A 22,512-nucleotide genomic window follows, 5' to 3' on the forward strand; every position below is an offset into this window, starting at 1 on the left:
ACAGCATTCAGTCTGTGCCAGCGTTACAGCTGCAGACCACTTACTCAGATGCAGACAGCTCACCACGTGTTTAAGACCGCCACTCAAATCAGAAGAAAGAAGTGTGCCATGTGTGTGGGCAAATACCTACTCCACCTTAGTGTAGTTCGACAAAAAAAAAAAAAAAAAAAAAAAAAGAATAAAATTTGCAGCGCACCGATAAATGTTGGGTTAAAATGTTCAGAAACGCAGTGTTAAACATAAGTCAACAACTAAGTTCGTCAGCCTTAGGAAGGTCAAACAAATGAGTTTTAGAAATTGTGTCTCTTTGACATGGCAACAACTCGGTCTTCTCTAATGGGATTATTTAAATGAATACTATTGTGACTTCATAAGATCTGGAAAAATCACGTTGTAGTCCAAATGAGCCGGTCGCTGTAGTTCTTGAAAAGGTGATTCAGTTAAATAAAATCTCCCTTTCGATCAAACTTTGAGCTTTGTAACCTTTGCAGATTTTTTTTATGCTCAAACAGCAACATTACACCACAAACTAAAGTTGAAAAAACATTATAGGGCCCCTTTAAGATCTTCAGGAACACTTGATGATTATTATAGATATGCGTGTTTGATCAGGTTTGCAGGTGAAATCCACAGGAAGAAGATCTCCAGGAATAGGACTGGGTACTCTTAAAACATCAACCAAAAGATTCTTTCAAAAAAATAATTGAGTGTGTTCAACAGAAAGAAAAAAAAAATACAATAAATTAGGGCTGTCACTTTTGAGAAAAATCCTATTCGAACGGTTATCAAATATCAAGCAATGTATTCGAATATATTCAAATTTCTACGAGCAATGGATTTCTACGCAACCCCTTTTAGAGCGCCCGCTCCTGGATAAGATGGCAAACAATAAAATATAAAACAAACGGTCTAATCATAGACTGTAAAAAATGTGCTAAACATGGAAATTTAAAAATCGGATAGTTTATTTATCGTTTGAATACAGATATTTCACGTCATGTTTGAATGCATATTCGAATATTGAATAAAAAGTGACAGCCCTACAATAAATATATATATGTTAAATATAGACATAAGGGTAAATAGATAACGACACAAATTTCATTTTTGGATGAACCCTTTTAATTAAAGGAGGCAAGACCATTCAGGTTACAAAACAACAAAAAAGTGTTAAAAGTAAACAATTCTTAACATTTTACAGCTAACTTACATGAAATAGCTTAACGCAAGAGAACGCGTTGAAAGATTTGTCTGATATGCCCACACTTAACCGCTGTCACAATATATTACCAGAACATCCTGTGCTTGTTTTTTTAAAAAGCTACAGTACCATTGATAAATGGACAAACAACAGATTGCACAGTCATGGCTAATGATTCCCATGCCTATTTTTGCTTTTAAGGCTTCATATTTTATTTTCAGGTAAAATAAATGAGGCTTCCTGACAAAATTGCCAAGCTGAGCTGCTCTTGCCGCCCAGGCACCTGGAACTGTAATGAATATTCTGATGAAATGTTTTAAAGTTACTGAAAAGCACAGAGTCAGCTTGTGATTGAGTAACTCTCTCAGCAAACGATTGATTGCATCGCTGTTGAGCAATGGAATGGGAAATGGTCTATGATATATCACTTATAAATACACTACCTGAACTAGCTATGCTGTTGCACCTCGCGTTGTGTTTCTCAGCAGTAAACGAAGAGTGGATTGAAAGATGAAAAGTGATAGTGTGACCTATCCACCACACTGCTGTGCATGCAACAGCTGAATTAACAATTGATTGCAGTAAATCATATCTATTTCTCTCCGTGTTGGATAGGAAGACATATTACATTTATAATTAGCAGTGCTTGCTAAATAACAACTGCTAATATAGGGATTTGAACTTCTAAGTATTAAACTCCAGCAAGTATTACAGACATAAATGATACCTCAAATTGTGTGACTGTTCATTTACTTTTCCAAGTGATGGATTTATGATTGATTTTTTTCCTAGCGAATAATGAAAAAAAATCCACATATTTACACTGAAGGAGTAAGGAGGTGGGCTCTACTAGACTTGGGGTCAGTAAGCAACCATCCATTACTCAGTTTACTGCATTTCTGATTGAACAAATGCACACTCTAGAAGAAATGGTTCCATCCCCCGCTTCATATATGGAACTCCAAAATGGTTCTATATAGAACCATTATATTTTTTGCCAAAAGGTTCTATTGGCCAAGTATGGAACCCTAGGGTTTTATATAGAACCCAGATGAACCCTTTAGAACCTTTTAGGGGTTCCAAATACGTAGCGCTAATAGAACCTTTTAAGGTTCAATATAGAACCTTTTCTTCTAAGAGCAAGACTTTTTTTCAAAAATATTCTAAATTCTTACTGAACACAAACATTTGAACAGTAGTACAAGGTACTTTTTACATTTGGTTCGATTGGCCGCTGGTCCGAACAACACTTCAATAGCTTGTTTTCATATGACGTCACGCCACTGCATTGCCATGGCGTGAAATATAAATTGAGGGCAGGAACTGATTTGCTGTATTTAGAAAGCACTATAACAAACTCAAAATGCCTGTGTTTTGAGTCATTAATGGTTCCTTGAATCGATAAAACCACAAGGAGTTTTTATCGTGTACCAAAAGTTGTTGTTCATAAGGGGGAAAATGCAAGAAATTGATTGAAAAACTCTGGAAAAACAGCTTGCTAACCTATGTCTGCAGTGAGGAGGAGCCGAATGGGATAATGCTCGTGTGTGTAACGTTAGTGATCACTTCGTCAAAGGTGAGTTAATAGAACTAAAGTGACTGTTTGTAACGTGTAACGTTTCCGAACTTTGTAAAGTCAAGGTATGTCTGTAAGACGAGGTAGTTGCTGATATCTACAGCCTCGATGGCAGGAAAATATTTCAATTCAGTTGAAAAATCGCTCCTCTTCATAACGCAAGGATCACGTCCAACCTATGTTTGATTTTTTGTTTATATCTTTCTCTTGTAATAGCATGTAAAGCAGTACAATACGGACTTTCCTCCATCTCGTCCATTGTGCTCTTCACTCCCTGCCCTCCATCTGAATTCCGCATGTCATCATAATCACGTGACTGAAACCCAGCTATTGCTCCCCCTCTCCTACTCATGATGGATTGTGTTCATATCATATTATCTGGGTCCGAACTGAGGTCCGTTTACATCATCGAAGCAACAGCCGTTTACCCCTGTTGCTTGGAAACGACAATGCAGGAGAAGGCGGCAAAATGCATAGTGTTGCCCACCTCACTTTTATATTTTGGATTTTAAACCTTTAGTTTTGTTTTCCAAGCATCAGCACATAATGGTACTTGCATCTATCTGCCACAAATGTACTCCAAATGTTCTATAGACCACAGGAGTCCATTTCTGCTGAAGGCGAGCAGAAATGAGATATACATTCTCTCTGCTTGCAGTGTTCCCGTTACGCTTGTCAGGAAAGTGAGTTTTACACAGTTTTACCAAACACATTTGTCATCAATAGCGGTTCTCTTCCATGATTTAGTATGACTGCCTTCATATCAGCAGCAAACCATATCAGAGTTCACATTCACAAGAACTGTTCAGAAATCACATCAACAAGAGTACATCATGCAAACAAACCGAAATCTGACGTCAATCAAACCCAGGTTTGTCTAAAACCAACAAAATAAGTCACAATGGTCTATAACAGGTTCACATTTCCAAGTTCAATTTTATAACACTCTAAAAGGAAATTTCTATAGTGCTTTTAATAATACACATTCTCGTGTGTTTTTATTTCAGAAAAGAAACATGGTGTGGGCTCAGAAAGCAACCAGTGGAGGCACGTCTGCGTAAAGAAAGTAATCGTGGAGGAAAGAGTTGTGATTTGGCTGTATGAGACAGATAAGCCCATGTGTTCAGAATTTCATATAATTTCACAATAATGGGCCAAATTCTGTTCTATTTTTAAAACATCCTCCAGGCCACATCGGAACAGGCGGTGTGCCGCAGTTTGGACACCCTCTGAGTTAAATTAATAATTAAGTAATGGAAAGGAGTACAGCACAGCTGTAAATCTACCGAAAGCAGGCCGTCCTTGAAAAGAGAAGAGAAGTTTCAGAATGGAGAGAAAACTGCTGTGCGGACACTCCACCAGTGACATGTCTTTTGACATCTCCCCTACAATGTCCTAGAAGGCACGTGGGACATCTGAAACCAGCTAGAGCAAGTATCTATGGTCTGATGAGACCACAATTGAGCTTTTTGGCTAAACGCTGCACTTTTTGGTGTGAAGTCAAATGCATCAAAACACCAACATCCCTCTGTGGAGGCCTCTCGTCAGAAGGCCCTGGAGGGCTTGTGAACACTTTTTGTAAGCAGTGTAAACAATAATAAAAAAAAGAGGTTTAAATTTGTGTCCTACTGATGGTGACATGACAAGAATTTGGCTCACCGAACAGGGTATTTCCATACAATGCACTTCCTCATTCTTATTCTTGAGTGAATGCATGCTTTGCATTTCAAATGGACACAGCAGCAATGTAGAAAGACACAGCCCTTGATCATCCATCAATACACCCTTCCGGAAACCTATATGAACTAGATTCCCACACAACAACACGAGACAAGCAGACTGAAACGGTGACAAATAAAGTGGTTTATATCCACAGTGATATTGCACCTCTGACATTCAGAGTAGCAGGCAATTTATAGTAAGAAAATAGGGCAAGAAGACAGGGCATCAAAGTGACAGTGACAGACTGAGAACAGACGAACAGCCTCAAGTCGAGTGTGAATGACTGAGTGAACAATGAGCTTCTAAATACTCCTGAAAGTGGATGTCAGAGGAGATCTCGTGGCCCGGCGCAAATGAGACGCTGCATGTGACCGGCCCACAACCACAAACAAATGGCAAAACAAATGGTCTACTACTGACTTTGCATATTAATTTACATACTCGAATATGCAAGGACGCTTCGTCTGAGCGGCAAAACATTGACAGAGACACTGGTTGCCCGAAGAACCAGGTTGTTGCTACACTGAAAAGGGACCTAACTAAGAGCACTGATGGGAGAAAAAGAAAAGGACTGAGTGCTTAAAATAGCTTGAAGTAGTGTAAGGGTCTTTATAAAGGCTGTATTAAACCATACAACACCCTCACTGCACTCAGATATAACCTGATGCGAAGTTGAGCAAAAGGGCATGTTTTTAGAGACCAAATCAGCTCTCAGCAGGCACATCTGAGTTAGTCAACTCCTAAACTCAACAAAATCAGTCATAAGCATCAATACCTGGTCCACAATTCCAATTTCAAATGTGTAACACTCTTCATAACAGATTATTTCAAAGCAGTTTAACAAAAAAATTCTGCTAAACATTTACATTTATCATTTTATGGATTTTATTTAAAAAAATGACATTAAAATTTAAATTACAGTAAATATTATATAAAACAATTATCAAACTGAGAAGTTTAAAATATTGACAGCCGAGTTTGTACAATAAGAAAGTCTCATACTTACGATTTTTGACACAGAAAAAAAGTAAACATATCAAAAAGTGTATAGAAACCTGTCCAATTATAATCCCTGTGTCTCGAAATGTTATGAATGTTGTGGGCAGCACTCCCTGTGCCAGCTCTGTGCGTTACAATTGTGGGGCAGCAAAACATTCAACAAGCTTAAAGACAAATAAATCAAGCTATATGGCCACAGTTTTGACATAGTTACGCAAGAACTGCAGAGATTCCCTCAAATCGAAACAAAACCTAGATTATTTCGACATCAAGACTACATTTACACCGCTAAATTTAATTATCAATTTGTCTGGCACGGAACATCACTTAGATCGGATATAGATTGAACTTTCATGGGGAGAAAAATGAAATACAGAAAATATCAACATCATCAACTACATTAGGACTTTAGCTGCTGCTTCTGTATATTACCTGATAATAAACCTGAATAAAAGGCTTAACCACCTTCATTAATCATATATTATACCGATAATAGAGATCATGGAGTATAGCAGATCCCACAATGCTTTGTGGTATTGACTCCTAAGTCTTTTATTCTCCATCACATGCAGAATACAGGGTGGCACCAGGAGGATATTAATAGCACCACCACGACACGGTGAAGTGAAGACTGGTAGTGAGAGAAGTCTGAGCAGCGGTGCGGCAGTAGACACTCTGTACCATGGCCTGGCCTATATTAACACAGCCTCACTGAGAGAGAGACGAAAAGGACAGAAGCAGAAAAAAGGAAGCAACTAAAATGCATCTGTGAATTTTGGGTGTTGCAAGCTCAAATGATGTGTGAGATAAGCTTTCACTGATGGCTTTGTGATGTCAATGCTGATTGATTTTTTGTTTGAGACCTTTTTTTCCCCTTTCACTTTTCCAACTGAAATCATATCAAGATGTGTTCCCAAAACCTTGCTGAAGACAAGCCTGTTCTTGCTCTGAACTGCAAATGCAACTGGTCTTGCTTGCTTGGCTCAAGCCCAGTTCTCAGACGGAGTCTGCAGAGACATGTGAGATTACAGAGGGATGTGAGAGAGGCGAAAGTTTAGGGAAAGGATGAAGGAGAGAAAACAACAGGAAGCCAGTGTGCTTTTATCTGCACAAAGAGAATGTGACATGTGATGACAGCTTTCTGTCAGTGAGTCTGGGAACTTGTTTTTGAACAATAATCATGCTTACAGACATCATGTCACACCAAGACAACACAAAAGCAAACTCTGTGACTATTATTTCTTTCTTAATTCATCAGGTCCCACACGTGGGGAAAAAAAAGTTATTTATTTCTATTCTTTTCTGTCGAATATTTGAATATACTTGGTAAGACCTGTCATATTACAAACAAATATTTCTGTATAATGATTGACTGCTTCAATCCATTGTCTCAAATGATTTGCTGAATAGCTGTGCTAGTTTCATGCTCACGTAAGAAATTAATTTGAACTCAAAACAATCTCATGCAGGTCCATTTAAGCTATTTTTGTAGTCATAAGCAGTAAAAATGTACAGTCAGCCAATCATTAACACAAAATAAACCCAGACAGCATGCATTATTCCATACATGTATCAGCATATCCATACTGATTCCATCAAAAGTCCTGTTCTACACTATTTCCCTCTGAAAATCATCGTTCTGAAAGTTAAAGGAGCTGTGATGTGGTGTCATGTCTTTAAGGAGGACATGTACAAAATGTTGCTGCACTTGATCTGCAAGATCAACCATGGATGCTTGGCATTTGGAAACAATAAACAAGTATTTCTTGACAAAGATTTCTGATTTTGTAACCAATAATGAAGATAAATTAACAACAGAATTTATCAAATTCCTTTTTTTAGGACAATAATATTGATGAAAATATGATGAGAAAAAAAACATGCAATAATGGCAAAAAAGTACAAATAATTGATTAAAAAAATATTGTAGTATGTACAATAAAAAGTAAAAAGTGCTAAACACAAATAAGCTGAACTGCTTTGGTAGCTTATTTAACTCAAACACATTTGAATATATGACATTAAAGGGTTAGTTCACCCACAAATTAAAATTATGTCATTAATGACTCACACTCATGCCGTGACGCTGATGAACGCGGATTACCAACAGAACTGGAAGACAATACAATGCTGAATAAAGTCGTAGTTTTTGTTATTTCTGGATCAAAATGTATTTTCGATGATTCAAAAAATTCTAACTTAACCCACTGAGGTCACATGAACTGATGTCATGATGTCTTTTCCTTTCTGGACAAGGACAGTATAACCGTACATACATTTTCAATGGAGGGACAGAAAGCTCTCAGACTAAATCTAAAATATCTTAAACTGTGTTCCGACGTTGAACGGTGGTCTTAGGCTTGGAACAATAAGTCATTGTTGGGGTAAGTCATTAATGACATAATTTTTATTTTTGGGTGAACTAACCCTTTAAACAGACAAATGAGGCAAATTCACAGGTTAACTTGAACTTACATGTGCCTAAACACCCTAAGACACACATAAAAAAAATAAATGACTTTAAAAAAATTAAATTACACACATTAGTTAAAAATAATATGTGTGTGTGTGTGTTAACATTCATTTCAATAACTCAAGTTAATTGACCAAACAAACAAAACAAAAAAAAAAGAATTATCACTGTTTGGGGAAAAAAATAAGTCTAGAATGCTTGCAAGAAAGTGTCTTAAGAAAGATAACATGTTGTATTCCTACATCTAAAAGAAAATTATATATCTAAATGCACTTCAAAATGACTAGGCTACTTTAAAGTCTATAGTGCAAGAGATATAAGAAATGTTGGTGGAACATTAGCACCATGGTGTTAATTTAGGTACCATCATGTCTGCATCTTTGCACGGTGCGTCTTTGGATAAACCAATCAGTTTGACTGCAATGTGGCTTTCATCCCAGAGAGAGAGAGAAAAAAAGAGGGGGTGGGACAGAGGAAGGAGTGATGGAAAAGAGGGAGTCGTTCTAGCTACCGTTCAACATCGGATATTTGCATCTAAATGCTGACATGCAAAAAAAATCTGCATCTCAGCTCTTGTGGATCTGATGCCATTATCTTTTACTATACATTGAGCATCATAGACTGTAAGTGCCATTCAATTAATTACAGCAAATTGTGTTTGAAGGGACTGAGAAAAAATAGCTCTGTCAGAAACGTGAAACAGCTAAAGGAAACTAATGTGCGCTACGGAGCATCAAGGTTGTTGAGGCGGCAAGTGGTTTGAGCTGTAGGGCCACGGCTCTGCTCGCAGGCACCGGTGAGCTGAGTAAAGATTCATTTCTCACCCTGCAGCGGACTGATGGGAAAGCTCCAGTGTGGGCTCATCCGGTTCTCATTGCATCCAGCTATTTAACCAAGAACTCTGTGTGCGCGGGTGTGCGTCAGAGTCGGGTAATGGGTCCTTTTGCTTTTGCTGCTGTAAGTGGAAAGTGTCTCTTTTTTGCCTGTAGAAGCAGAAGTACCAAGAAACACTAACTCACATTTTCTGTTTCCCTTTTTTCATCATTCTCCTCACACTATGGCTTGAGAGCTCTTGTGGTATTGCTGGTAGCTAGGGGACAACACAGGGAATCTCAGGATGAGGCTTATAAATATATCATGACAGGAATGCATTTCAAGTCCACAAGTCTGGTGACGATATACATCTGGAAAGGGAGGAACGCTGTGAGGAGAATTTTAAAAACGAAGCACGTAAATTATTTAAAATGACAAACTGAGAATTCAGCCTTGCTTTTAGAGCTAGATCCGGATGCTGCTTGATCTCAAACACTCTCTGAAAGCCTGTCTATTATAAAATGAAGGTAACGGAGGGATACAACAGGTAGATCTGCACATGCACTTGCATTGCCTTGTCTGCTTTCTGCACCGTTTTCTCTTACCCATCCTGACTCTGATGGGATGTGCAGTTCAGCCTTGTGCGGCTGGCTGCGTTTTCATTATGGGGTGTGAGTGAGAGAGAAAGAGAGAGAGAGAGAGAGGGAGAGGGAAAGAAGTAGTAGTCAGCATAAGCATTTCTGTCTGCCAGCCAGTTCGGGAGGGACAAGACAAATGGCAGCAAAACGGAGCAAGACTCTAATCAATATGTGGCTCTCCGGATGAAACAAGGCCAATAAATCACTGGTCCAGGCAGGCCAATGTGGGCCCCTCAACCTCTGCCACTTACCCCAAAAAGCCCATCACACCATCAACATGGATATCATCAGTTTAACTACCCCTCCCTGCAACACGTGGACAGTGATGATAAGGTGCTGTTTGTGATGGTCAGGTGGGTGGCTTCAGAAGAACAGGAGCCAGCCAGGTCTTTGGCATGTACAATACTACAGGCTTTCTGAGTTGGTGAAGGTACATGGTCACTTCTCTAGCACAAATCCTTTTGTGCTAAAATCCTTTAGCACAGCCTTTTTCCACCTTAGAAACATTGCTAAGCTACGTAACATGCTATCTATTTCTGATGCAGAAAAATTAGTTCACGCATTCATGACCTCGAGACTAGATTACTGTAATGCTTTATTAGCTGGTTGTCCTGCATCCTCAATAAACAAGCTACAGTTAGTACAAAATGCAGCTGCTAGAGTTCTTACTAGGTCAAGAAAATATGATCATATAACACCGATTTTATCATCTCTACACTGGTTACCTATTAAGTTCCGCATCAACTACAAAGTACTGCTACTGACCTATAAAGCCCTAAATGGTTTAGCACCTATGTACTTAACGGACCTTCTTTCGCCCTACAATCCACCGCGTTCCTTAAGATCACTAAATTCAAGGCTTCTGGTCATTCCTAGGATATCGAAGTCCAGTAAAGGAGGGAGGGCGTTCTCGCATTTAGCTCCAAAACTCTGGAATGGCCTTCCTGATACGGTCCGAGCCTCTGACTCGCTGACACAGTTCAAAACTAGATTAAAGACGCATCTCTTTAGTCAAGCATTCACATAATGCTTACCTTTTATTCCTCTGTTATGCCATACGGAACCGTTTGCCACTGAAACTGCTTAACGCACCAGTGGGGCTCGACAGCCTTTTAGACAAACGGGTCGGCGCGTATGGTTGGGTTGCGGTTGGGTTGCGGAGAGTTCAGGTTACGGAGAGTTTGTGAGTTATAACGGAAATCATTATGAACATCAGCTATGCTAATTATTTCCCATCTGCCTTTCTGCTGTTATCTCGGGACGCTTGTCCCGAGAAAAATGGCGTTCGTCAGGTCCAGTTTTGTGTCCAGCCTCTCACGGGGATTTCGGATGCCCCAACGCCTGTGATGAGACGACTCAACGCCTGTGATGAGACGACTCAACGCCTGCGATATGTTATGGCGCCGTTTGATTCATAAACAATATTTATATTTAATATTTATATTTAAACAATATGAATGTAAGCCAGAGGAGAACTGGCCCCCGACTGAGCCTGGGTTCTCCCAAGGTTTTTTCTCCATCCAATCTGATGGAGTTTGGTTCCTTGCCACTGTCGCCTTGCTTTTGGCTTGCTTTGAGCTTGCTCAGTTGGGGTTATTTATTTAGTGTTTAGCAATGTTGTTGATCTGTGTTGTGCTACTTACATGTTATCACTGTGAAGCTGCTTTGATACAATCTGTATTGTGAAAAGCGCTATATAAATAAATGTGACTTGACTTGACTTGACAAATAACAGCTCATCTGCTCAGTTTTTTTTTTAAAAAGGCAGTGAACTGTTTTGTCAAAGCATGAGCATAAAAACACAAATAATTGTTTCTTGTCTGTTTACCTGATCAAATATTTTATTATAAAGACACTTTATTGACGGTGCTCTATATTTCTTTATCGTTTGCACTCATTCAGACTCTATTTGATGTAGAAGTGTATAACTTGTTTTGTATGCAAGGAGGGAGCAAGCAGTATGCTAGCTGGAGCCATTTACTTCCAGTCTTTGTGCTAAGCTAGGCTAGCGGTGAGTGCGTCACAGAGTTACGGCACGCAGCGAGATGAAAAGGGTATGTACGGACTTATCTAACTCTCGGGGATACGGTGAAGCAGCTAAAGTCCAAAAAAAGTTGCCGTGTTCCTTTAAAGTTAAAAAAGTAATTCGGTCGAGATCAATGATTTTCTTTTGTTCTTTTAACCTTAACATTAATGACAACGATAGCATCAGGTTTATTAGGCTGTTGTCACTTTAAAACCTGACGCACTTATCCAATATACTGTTACACATGCATTTTCTCTCTCAAATGTTTGTTCACTTAAAAAAAAAAAAAAAAAAAACTGTGGATATTTTTACATTATTTTGTGGTATTTTCAATATTCAATTCAAACCTAAGATGCGAAAGAGAACCCAATTCAGTTTTCACCCACAATATGTAAGGCAGGTTTTTGTGTGCAAACACTTTGGATGTGTGTGCAGCCATGTGCAAACCATGTGCAAGTGCCAAATTGAGTTCTCTTTCGTGACTTCTTTGTGCTAGAATTGTTTAAAAATCACATTAAATGCACACAGGAATCGATAAACAGAATCGAAACGCACGTATCCTATCGGATCCACATTTCAAGGAAATTTGGATCTGGTTCTAAAATAGAACCGGTTCTTGATACCCAAAGCTAACTGCAAAACCTTATGCAGAGATTGACAATGAACACACATCTGATTTTCCACTCATTTACATTCACTCGAGACAATCAACTGGGATTACGGTAACACCTCGTCAAGATGGGCGTTTGACACTTCACACAGAGCTACATTGCCTCACAGAGCTTATGCAAACGCATGCATGAGTGTTGGGTGAGCCGCCTGACAGCAGCTGTTTTCCAACAAACCTGCACACCAGGTTCCCTGAGGCTGGCGACTTCTGTTTATGATGCGCCCCTGCACCACCCAGACACCCAGAAAACATCCTTTGTAGACACGGCCAGACGGCACGACTGATTAGCAGCTAGGACACACCACAGTGGAGGCAGAGGAGCGGAGCAGGGCTGAGCAGTCCTTGCGTGAGAATATGCCCGGCTAGGACTCGTACAAAACACAGACAAGACAGCCAATCACAAGGCAAACTGAAAGATTTACCTCGTCCTGGGTTCAAAATCTCTGCATTATTGAAAACAAATTCATGCAAATTAACTCAGCAGTTCCTTATAGTGATGTGACGTCCGTGAAATTTGAAGGTACTCTACATTGCCTGGCTTTATACAGAGTAAAAAAATCTAGACAGCACATTGTGTACAAGCTTTTAAACTTGTGTGGGACTTTTTTTAATCCTTGTCTGGTGGATTTTTATGTGACATGAAACAAAAATTCAACTTATTTTTATTTTTTGTGAATATGTGTAATAGATCTTATTGTAAACAATTCATCCATGCATAGTATATCTTGTCTTTTGTTGTTAGATCAACATTGAGGACAAAAACAGGTTTATTGGTGTTACTTATCCTGCACGTAGTTCTGTGAACTTCTTATGTTCTTAACTTAAGACATAACCGATTATGTTTTGCAAGGACACATTTGACATAACTTTGTGTAAATTTGTCCATTCAAGTGCAAGAAGACATGAAAGAGAACTACAGATTTAATAGGATATTCGTGTGCTGTCTGAGAAGCAGCTTTCTGGACGCACACTTTGGATGTTCGCGATTAGAAAACATCATGTGATTACTGTACCGCCTTCTTGTAATAATGTAGGGAACCACTTGTTATACATTAATCACGTACCAGTTCATGTTTTTACTTGCACATATGATTTTGTTTTAATTCAAATGACACGTGTGTTGACTGTCATTTGCAACCATCAGCAACCAAGTAGATGCAACAGAAGTGCGCTCTCTCCCCCTCTCTCTTCAGCGTCAGTTAACGTAATATGCTCCTAATTTTACTCTCTTTGCTATTGCCATATCTGTCTGAACCACAGTGCAAACTTTCCAGTGATGTGTGTGAAAAGGGGATGTGCCACTGCACGCTGAATCCACTTCATGTGTTACTTACTGTAGCTCGAAAATAGCAGCTACATGCGTAAATATTCGTTTAACATTCTATTATTAATTTGATATTTCCTTTATAGACATCCTTCTCTGATATATCCATTCTGCTCTCTGTTTGCTCTGTTGACAGTGTTTCTTTAGCCCCTTTCACACAGCGCGTTGATCCCGGGAAATTGCTGGGAAATCGCCAGGAAATTGCCAGAACGCCTTCTGTGTGAACGCAAACACGACCCAGGATTGATACCGGCATCGATGCCAGGTTGGGGACCTAGTAACATTGCCGGAATCAGTCCTGGAATGCGCGCTGTGTGAAAAAAAGCCAGGACCTATGCCGTAACGGCGTGTCATAGTAATAGCTCCTCACTATCCGTGCTAAAGCTGAGATCGTTCACCAGCTTTGTGGAGTGCTATGCGCGTGTACATGTTTTAGACGCATACGATAAACGTCTCATCCTGACGTCGTGTGTCTTTCCGGGAACTTTAAGGGTTGTGTGTGAACGCACACACAGATCCCGGCAAATCACTGGCAGTGTGAATGAACCGAAATCAAACAATCCCGGGACAAATGCCGGGTCACATTATCCGTGTATTTTCCGGAATCTCTATGTGAAAGGGACTTTTGTCACAAGGACTGTTCTGTACATTCTGCATAATATGTCAGTTGTTGGTCCGGCAGCATTTTAATGTGAAAGTGAAAGTACACAAGCACACTATCAGGGCCAATACCTAGTTGGCATCGGTGCATACCTACTAATAAGCAACAAGTTAATAGTGGGAATTTCAACAACAAATTCTCCAGTAATTTTGTTTGCTTAAACCTCACCACTGATTTTTTTTTTTCAATAATCCATTTTACTTGCATGTACGTCACATACCGATCTTTCATCCCAACTTTAATAGGATAAAACAGCTTCAATTCACAAAAAAAGGAAAACTGGAAAAAACATTGCCAATTGAAAGTACAAGTTACCAGAGTTTAAATCCAGGTTCAGGTTATTTCCCTGTAGCTCACATTTCTCCCACACAAACTTTACATGTTTCCTGTTGCCCCTGCATTTCCATAGCAGAACAAAAAAGCCCTCTAAAATGAACCATTAAAAGATAGCATAGAGACTCAAGAGAAGACAAAAACATCTCACAGAAGTTTCACAATATTTAAAAAAATGATTAATGACTGCAGATTGTGAAAAACTACAGAGAAGAGAAAATGGACCTTCAGCACATCAAACATTTGCTATGTTCTTTGGGTAAGCCATGGTTAATAACATCCGCACAGCTCCATCTTCAGATCTCCTCAGGGGTTAGCTTCAAAGAGGCAAAGTCTTTCCTAAGAGAGCATCATATGCACCAAAGGAAGCTCTCTGACTTCACCTTTAACAACTGAAGAGGAAGGAGCTGAGCAAATGGTCCGAGAGAGTGACAGGACAACACAAAGAAATCCGGTCAGACAGGGCCTGACGTACAGTAGATGTGTCAACAGCAACTCTTAAGTCTAACTGAAACAAATAAACTCTGTTTGCTCATTTTCATTTCTGCTATCTTGCATTGGAATCAAGCTAGTGCTCCACAATCTATATCGAAATAAAATTGATATCGTGATATGGAGATTTTCAAATCAGAGCAAGCAGATTGTGTTTTCTTTAAATAGATACAGTACATGCGCTATCAGCTCCAGAATAGCACTCCTAATTCACTTTTTTTCAGCTTTTACCCTGAAACGGACAGAGCATACATTTGCCAGCAACCCATCAAAATAAAAGCTTGATGGCTTATGAAGAAATGAAGACGTAAATATTAGTATTGTAATTTTACAATTTCACAATATTGCATGTGCAATATTGCTCAATACAAGATTAAATTATTTTTATTAAGTATAAAAAGTTGGGGAGAAAATCCAAAAGAATTTGACTGCCAAAGGCTTTTTTCTTTTAAATAAAATAAAAAGCAGCTTCTGGGAATATTTTCATGAGATTCCAGCAAGCAGCATTCCAAGACATTTCCCTCCATTTTCATTAATATAATATTTCTATTGATTAGTGTTTAGAATAAAAATTTCAATTATTATTATTTTACACTAAATTGGTCACAAAAAAAAGTAGGAATGTGAAAGCCTTTTAAAAGCCTTTGGCAGTCAAAAGCCATCAAGCTTTTTAAGTTTATGGTTACCGAAAAAAAGTTGATGTTAGTTCTTGAAAAGACTAAATGCAAATATGAAAAATCTATTGATTGATGTATTTACGCTCTCCAACAAAATCGTCCCATGCACTCATTCTAAAATAACGCTTCCAAATATAGCTACTCAAGTCATCTGGTAAACTAGGGCTGCATGATACTGAAAAAAAATGACATTGCGATATTTTGTTTTTCTGTAATATATATTGTATTACGAAAACAGATTCACCAGATGACTTAGCTCTATTTGGAAATAATTATTCATTTTAAAATGATTGGGGTGGTATTGTAGGGGAGAGAATCTGCAAAGAAAATAATAAACAAATTGCAATCATAGGTAAATACAACAGAACAAAGATACAAAATTCTAACAGTAAGGTATAGAAATTCAATAATCAAATGTAAAATAACACTGCACAGTCTTCACTATATAAATTAAATAGAATTAATCTTTGTTAAGGCTAAAAAGTGATTTTCTCTTTGTACACTGTAAAAAATGATTTTTTGGTTAAGTAAATACTAGTAAAAAAAACCAATGTAATTTACTTGAAAAAGTTAGTTCATGCAAGAATTTAAAAAAAACTAAGTAAATTACAAATCAGTACTTATTTCAAGCGAATATAAATGAAAGTGTAATATCAACTCAATAAAATTAAGTAAAAATTACTCAACTTTTCTGATACTGGGGTTCCCATCATGCACTGGACCTTGAATAATTAATGAGGTTCATTTTTCACTGGTTTCCAGCTGTATTTACACTGTTTTATCATTGATTTTTGTTGTCAGTATTAGTAAATTGCCATTTTGTGACATTTCGAGTAAATTTTTTGCTTAAAAACGACACATTCAAACACAAAAACCATCCATCAAATGTTACCACCATTGTGTATTGTCTACCAAGTATTAAGGTGTTTGCATTCACATAAGGCTTAAAGTCTGACATGATGTATATATAAATTACTTAGATGATCTAAGTAAAGAACATACTATAAATGACTAATAAAATTCAAGATAATTGTTTTAGTGAAATGTAATACAAAGGGCAAAGGAAATCGGTAACCTTTTACAAGCCGAGTTAAAATTACTTATTTTTTTGTAAAGTTTACTTAATTCCACATTCCAAGTAAATTTAACTTAAAGATTTCTAATTAAAGCTACTGATAAATATGTTTTGGTTTTTACTTGGCAAATCTTTGTAAATTTACCAGCATTTTCTGAGTGAGATCGTTTAGCAAGGTTTTTTCAAGTAAATCCTACTCCACATTTTTTACAGTGTATTTTGTAGTTTAAAGGGTCATATAATGGTACTGTACATGCACTTTTACAAGTTGATTGTACTGAAATGCGTGTTGGCAGTGCCTGTACACAACCATCATATATTGATAAAAATCCATCCAGAGTTTCTGTTTTAATCTGCTTATATGTATTGCCCTGTCTCAAATCGAGCCGTCACAAGGCGCGTGACGCCCCTCCCATGGTTGTTGATTGACAGCAGTGTTTCAACACAGACCCGCCCTGAGCGAGCTGTCATCATAGTCCGTCATTGTTGATACACTGGATCAGACTGGCATCAAAGCGATTGTGTTGTTCTGTTCTTGGGTGCAATAACAAACAGAAATCATTTGGATCTTCCTAAATTTGAACCGCTGAAGACACAGTGGCTGAGTTTTGTTTACAATGGGAATATTCCCCACGATCAACGTCAATGCTTTCATGTTTGCGCGAACAATTTATCATAGACTTCTTTATAAACAAGGGTCAGTATAAAGCTGGTTTTGCTAAGTATCAGTTTCTTTTCAAACTGATACTGTTGCACAGATGTGTCCTCAGACTCCCACTACCATTCTTTCTCCAAAATATACCTCCAACTGTTGTCAAGGCAACACTCCACGTGCGCTGTGTCTAAACGCCCGCAGAACAGAGGGGCGGATTTTATTATTTAAAGGCATATGCTCTGAAATGGCGTGCTGAAAACAGAGCTGATTTTGACCAAATAAAATTGGTAAAATTGGAGTGTTTTCTTAATACCAATGAGAATTTTTAATAAATGTATATTACAAAGTTTCCATTTAGACCCTAAACAGAATATTAACTTGTACAAAAATGGCATTATATGAACCCTTTAATTAAGGTTAATGACAGACAGCAGCAGGAATACTAGGCTGCTGTCACTAAGATCAAATGCACTAAGGGTCCAATATAATGATAGGCATCCGAGGATACATAATTTTGCGTCAAGCAAAAATAGACACAGAAGCGAAAAGAATTAGGTATGTGCGTGCTGTCTGTGCTACACTGTGTGCGCACAGAAAACAGAGTGTGAAGTATTGACTTGTATTGACCTAATTGACTTTAACATCTTCTTGTACTCGAATGGTTTAAAATCAACATCTACACTGAGAGGACCTAAATCACATGCAAATGATAAACTTTCACTTTATGATGTGCCTTTAAAACTGTGGTACCTGATCCATCGAAATCAACTACAATACCCATTCTTGACATCGCACATCCTCCGATGAGACTATCGCAGATGAGCACTTTGCAATATCGATGCTAAAACAAAATATCGTGCAGGCCTATGTTGAACATTCCTATACTTATGTGCTGCCCTATAACAACCCTCCATAAGCTTTGAAGAAGCTCACAAGTTTAACTCCCAATTAAAGCTTTTTTTAATCAAATAGATACATTTTCTTCCTGGTGTTTTACATCATCTTTCAAACCAGGCAACTATGAGCAGCACACACTCTCTCTGCACTGCAAAAAAATCTGGTGATCTGAAAACAAAGACAAACCTGTATGTTGGAGTTTAGTATATTCTGCTCCAAAAAAAAAGTGTAACTCAGCCAGTTTGTGTTCCCTCACAAGGCTGCTTGCATTGGATAAATCTGCGAGAAAAATGCCTCAGTGACGAACTGTAATATATTCAAACATGAATCTATACTAATATTGTTTGCGATTGTGCTTGCTGAATAAATGCACTTGCAAGCTCTGCACAACAGTACAAAGCCTCTTTTGTTGTTGTAGTAAAAAAAAAGTTAACTTAATTTGCAGTTACTCAAATTAATATTAGGAATTTCACCGTTTTAGCTTTTGAGGGGAGCTTCTGCATTTTTCATAATGAAGAGTGTGTTGATGAATCTAATAATGAATCAGGAAACCAGGTAAACCCTGCGTACGAGTTCTCCTGAGCTCAAGTAAAAGGGCAAGAATTCAAATCAGAATTTGAGAAATTATTAAATCACAATTATAATAGGAGCAAAATAATTGTTCATCAGTACAACCTTTATTGTGCAGCCCTAAACAGGCTGCCAAAAATGCACCAGTACATGTGAACAATGCAATCGTCTGAATGTGTTCATATTGTATTCACATCTTTGCGAGATTCGAACTTGAATGCTATCACATTTCCTCCAGACCACCAGCCAAGACACAACAGAAAACATCAAAAGCAGCAAGATTTAGCATTCCAGTCAGAAAAATACAACCAACAGGATTTTCCCAAAACAGGTCGCAACACCTCCTAACACTCTTTTTCATGACTTTGCCAAGAAAGGAGAGTTATAAGATTCCCACCTATACAGTTAATGCAAAATTTGATTCAGTCAATTAAAGGCATCCTTCCCTGATAACATGGACAACTACTGAAAAACTGCAATAACAATACTGTCTACTACAGGAATGGTGGCCACACAAACATTATTTATGAGCCATACAAAAAGATACTGAAGCAAACACTATAGCAGAGCCATAGAATATGCTGACTTGAGTAATGTTACAAAACCTGTGGGAATATCAGAGCATGCTATCATTATATTGGTCTATTACTGCTGGTATCTATAGCGCTCACACTGCCAGCAGCACGATTTTGCCTAATGGCACCAACAAGTTATTGGAGAGTTACACTATAAAAGAGAAAAGATGGTAAAGAAGCAGCTCATCATAAAAACCTTGTGTCAGTGCCACCAGAGCTATGTTTCTGACCAGTAGGGACGAGTAGAGATGACATTATATTTTTTATCTTCATATAATGAAATAATTCCCCAGAGTTGAGTTCCACAGAAGAAATAGTCATACGAGTTGGCACCAAGCGCGCACAAGCCCTGAAAAGTGAAGCCAAAACATCTCGATCGCCCCGTGGTGACCGGTCCTAGTATAGGTCAAACACCCCGCCTCCCCATGTTATTTAACGGTACGTGAGACCAACTAAACAATTAAATTACACTTCAAATATCATTTTTCCAAAGATTATTTCTGCCATTAACAGTAGTTTTTATCACGCTGATGTAATTTCAAGCGTTTGTTTTTAGTTTAGTTTTAGTAATATGTTTTTAGTTAGTTATTTGATGTGGAGAACCATGTGGAGAACCCAGAGCACCTCTGCTTTTAGTGTTAGCTCTGATCCAAAAGCAACACGGAGGTCGACTGCGCCACGCTGATATTGATCCTCATTTTGGTTCTCCTTTTTTCCCCAAAGTCTGCTTGCCATGGTCCATAATGTTTAAACGAAACGACAGCGTGAGCATGCCGCTAGACGCAATGCAGTTGTCCACGTCTGTCGCATGGTTGTACTATGGCAGTACTTGAGCGGAAACAAGTGATAACGCGGATATTGCATCATTGACAGGCAACAAGTGAAGGCTTTTTCGGGATGGACAATTATTTAAAATTGGAATTTCTCTGAAATCAAAAATCTTTGGGAACTTTTGGGATATTGTAAGTACCCAACCGCTGGAAAAATATCACACTGTGCAAGAGATATTTGGACATTTTTACTGCACAATTCTTACATATTGTACATTTAAAGTCAGCATGAAATGGAAGTTTTGATAGTCTTTTCATCCCTATTGTGATATATATATATCCAAGTGAAATCTGAGGGAATTGATTGGATAATTGTGGTCTGCTATTGCTGTGATGTCATGTGAGTAACAGGGGGTCCTGCCCTCATGCAAGCAAACATGTCATCATAGAAAAAGAAGAGCAAGGGAGGGGAAGTTGGTTTGATTAAAGATTATAGGGGTACATGAATTAACAAAACAATAATGTGCACAGATCATTTATAATAAATACTACAATATTTCATTAAACAACAAGAATTGCCCATTTTGATTTCATGTTGACTTTAAGGACACAGAGTGAATTCATTTGTAGACAACATTTTAACAATAATTGAAGCACAAAAAGAGTGGAATTTGACTACAAGAACTCCCACCACAGCCTAAAACAGCTTCATCTTAAACCCAGCATTAAACATCAAGAGCTCCTCCAGCATTGCAATTATGTGGTAAGAGCAGAATTACTGCATCACGTGTCCAAATAAAGTTCCCAACTGAAAGGTTGCGACAGCAATGAAGGGCATTAGGAAATTAATTATTGGATTCAAGTACAACACGCAAAGGGCTTAGCTTGCAAGACTGAGCAGTATTATTTGATTAAATACTATCAGGAATGCAGCTCAACTTTTTTTTTTTTAAATTGGCAGGACACATCTCTCCGCGCTGCCTAAAACGATTATCTTCACCACAGCAGAGGCGTCACCAGTCTCTCAAACCTAGTAAGATGAGTGTCCTAACCCTAGTTAGACAAATCAAAAGCCTTTGAAACAATTGTCAACTTCACACAAAAAAATATATATTTTACGGCTGCTAAACCCCATAAACTCAGGTTTTGAATCGCTAATGTGCGTGGCACGACTCACTTAGCAACAGCTGGTTCATGTTACCAGGAAGTTGACTGCATACCTTAAGTAATTACTGCTTCGGTGGTGTTGAAACTCTTTGAGGCTAGCCAGACCAACGCTTTCAGCAGGGTGGCTCCCTGGTTTTTAAATAAACGCTCCACTTATGCACCAGATATTTCATTAACATGCGCCCTGTTGTCAGACTCAGAATGATCATTGGTTCCAAACTCGAAAACATATTCGTTAGCTGCCTTTAAAGTGACATGTAAGAGCACGGCAATGCAATAGTTACGTACCAATCGGTTGAGGCTCATCCGTAACATCTTTAATTCTTCTGTCTTCTTTGGTATCTGAAGACACTGAATGAGTAGCTGTTCCTTTTGTTGCAGCCAACTACAGGCTAGTTGAGCTTGATGATGAGTAAGTTTGCATGTATGACGGCAAAATGCGCCCTATTTAGCTATCTACTTCTTTCTAACCTGTTTCCCCGAGCTATATGCAATGCGGCGGTGAAGTTACATCGTTTCCATATTAATTGAATCCTGTCATCTCTAACCATTCGCATTCTCCTTTTGGATACTTTGCGCGGCGCTAGTCGCGGGAGCTCCCCGCGCGCGGGGTTGATAGAGTCAGCGGCATCCTGTACTCTGTGTGCCCTGTTGCTGAGCCTCCAAATTATTCACCGCATTCGCTTCCCCGCAGTTAACGGACTGCCCGCGACTGGAGATTGACGAGGTGGGGGAAAGTGATGGCGATCTCTTGAAGGTGCGGATTTCCACTCGTGTGCCGCCGCCCCCTCCTCTCGTTCAGAATCCTGTCAAACACATTTTACTCTCCGAACGCAAGTGCCGCTACGACAACAAGCCCCGCCCCTTAATTGGTACCGTCATGACGCAAGCTTTCTGGGAAATGTGTTTTTTAGCTGTTTTTAGGCAAGGACTACTTTTTCATTGCATCTTCAAAAAGCGTTTCACTTTTGAGAAACTTGTTCAGTTGAAATTAACGTTGGTTGCAGTAATTGGAAATTGGAAATGTTGAGTCATTGTCATAGTAATGAAGGAAATACTCTTTTTTATTATATATATATAGGCTAATAACAAAGCATGTAAAATCCTGCATAGAATCAAGGTCAAAGTCAAAACAGTCATAAAAATTACATATAAAATTATATATATCCTAGGCTAAGCTGTAATATAAAAAACATAA

At 38.5% G+C, this 22,512-nt stretch overlaps 1 protein-coding gene across 4 annotated transcripts in view; it reads right to left on the bottom strand.

Annotated features, from left to right (window-relative positions):
• Positions 1-22,153, bottom strand: part of atp11c (ATPase phospholipid transporting 11C (ATP11C blood group)) — a 68,985-nt gene extending 46,832 nt beyond the window's left edge. For all 4 annotated transcript variants that reach the window (XM_039664702.2, XM_039664700.2, XM_039664699.2 and 1 more), the window contains exon 1: positions 21,603-22,153. In XM_039664702.2, coding sequence (XP_039520636.2) covers positions 21,603-21,629 — 27 coding nt within the window. In that variant the 5' untranslated portion in view covers positions 21,630-22,153. The remainder of the gene's footprint in view (positions 1-21,602) is intronic.
• Between the last annotated feature and the right edge of the window lie 359 nt (positions 22,154-22,512).

This window comes from Pimephales promelas, chromosome 9 (genome assembly GCF_988280905.1).
Source record: "Pimephales promelas chromosome 9, fPimPro1.hap1.1, whole genome shotgun sequence".
Classification (NCBI taxonomy): domain Eukaryota; kingdom Metazoa; phylum Chordata; class Actinopteri; order Cypriniformes; family Leuciscidae; genus Pimephales; species Pimephales promelas.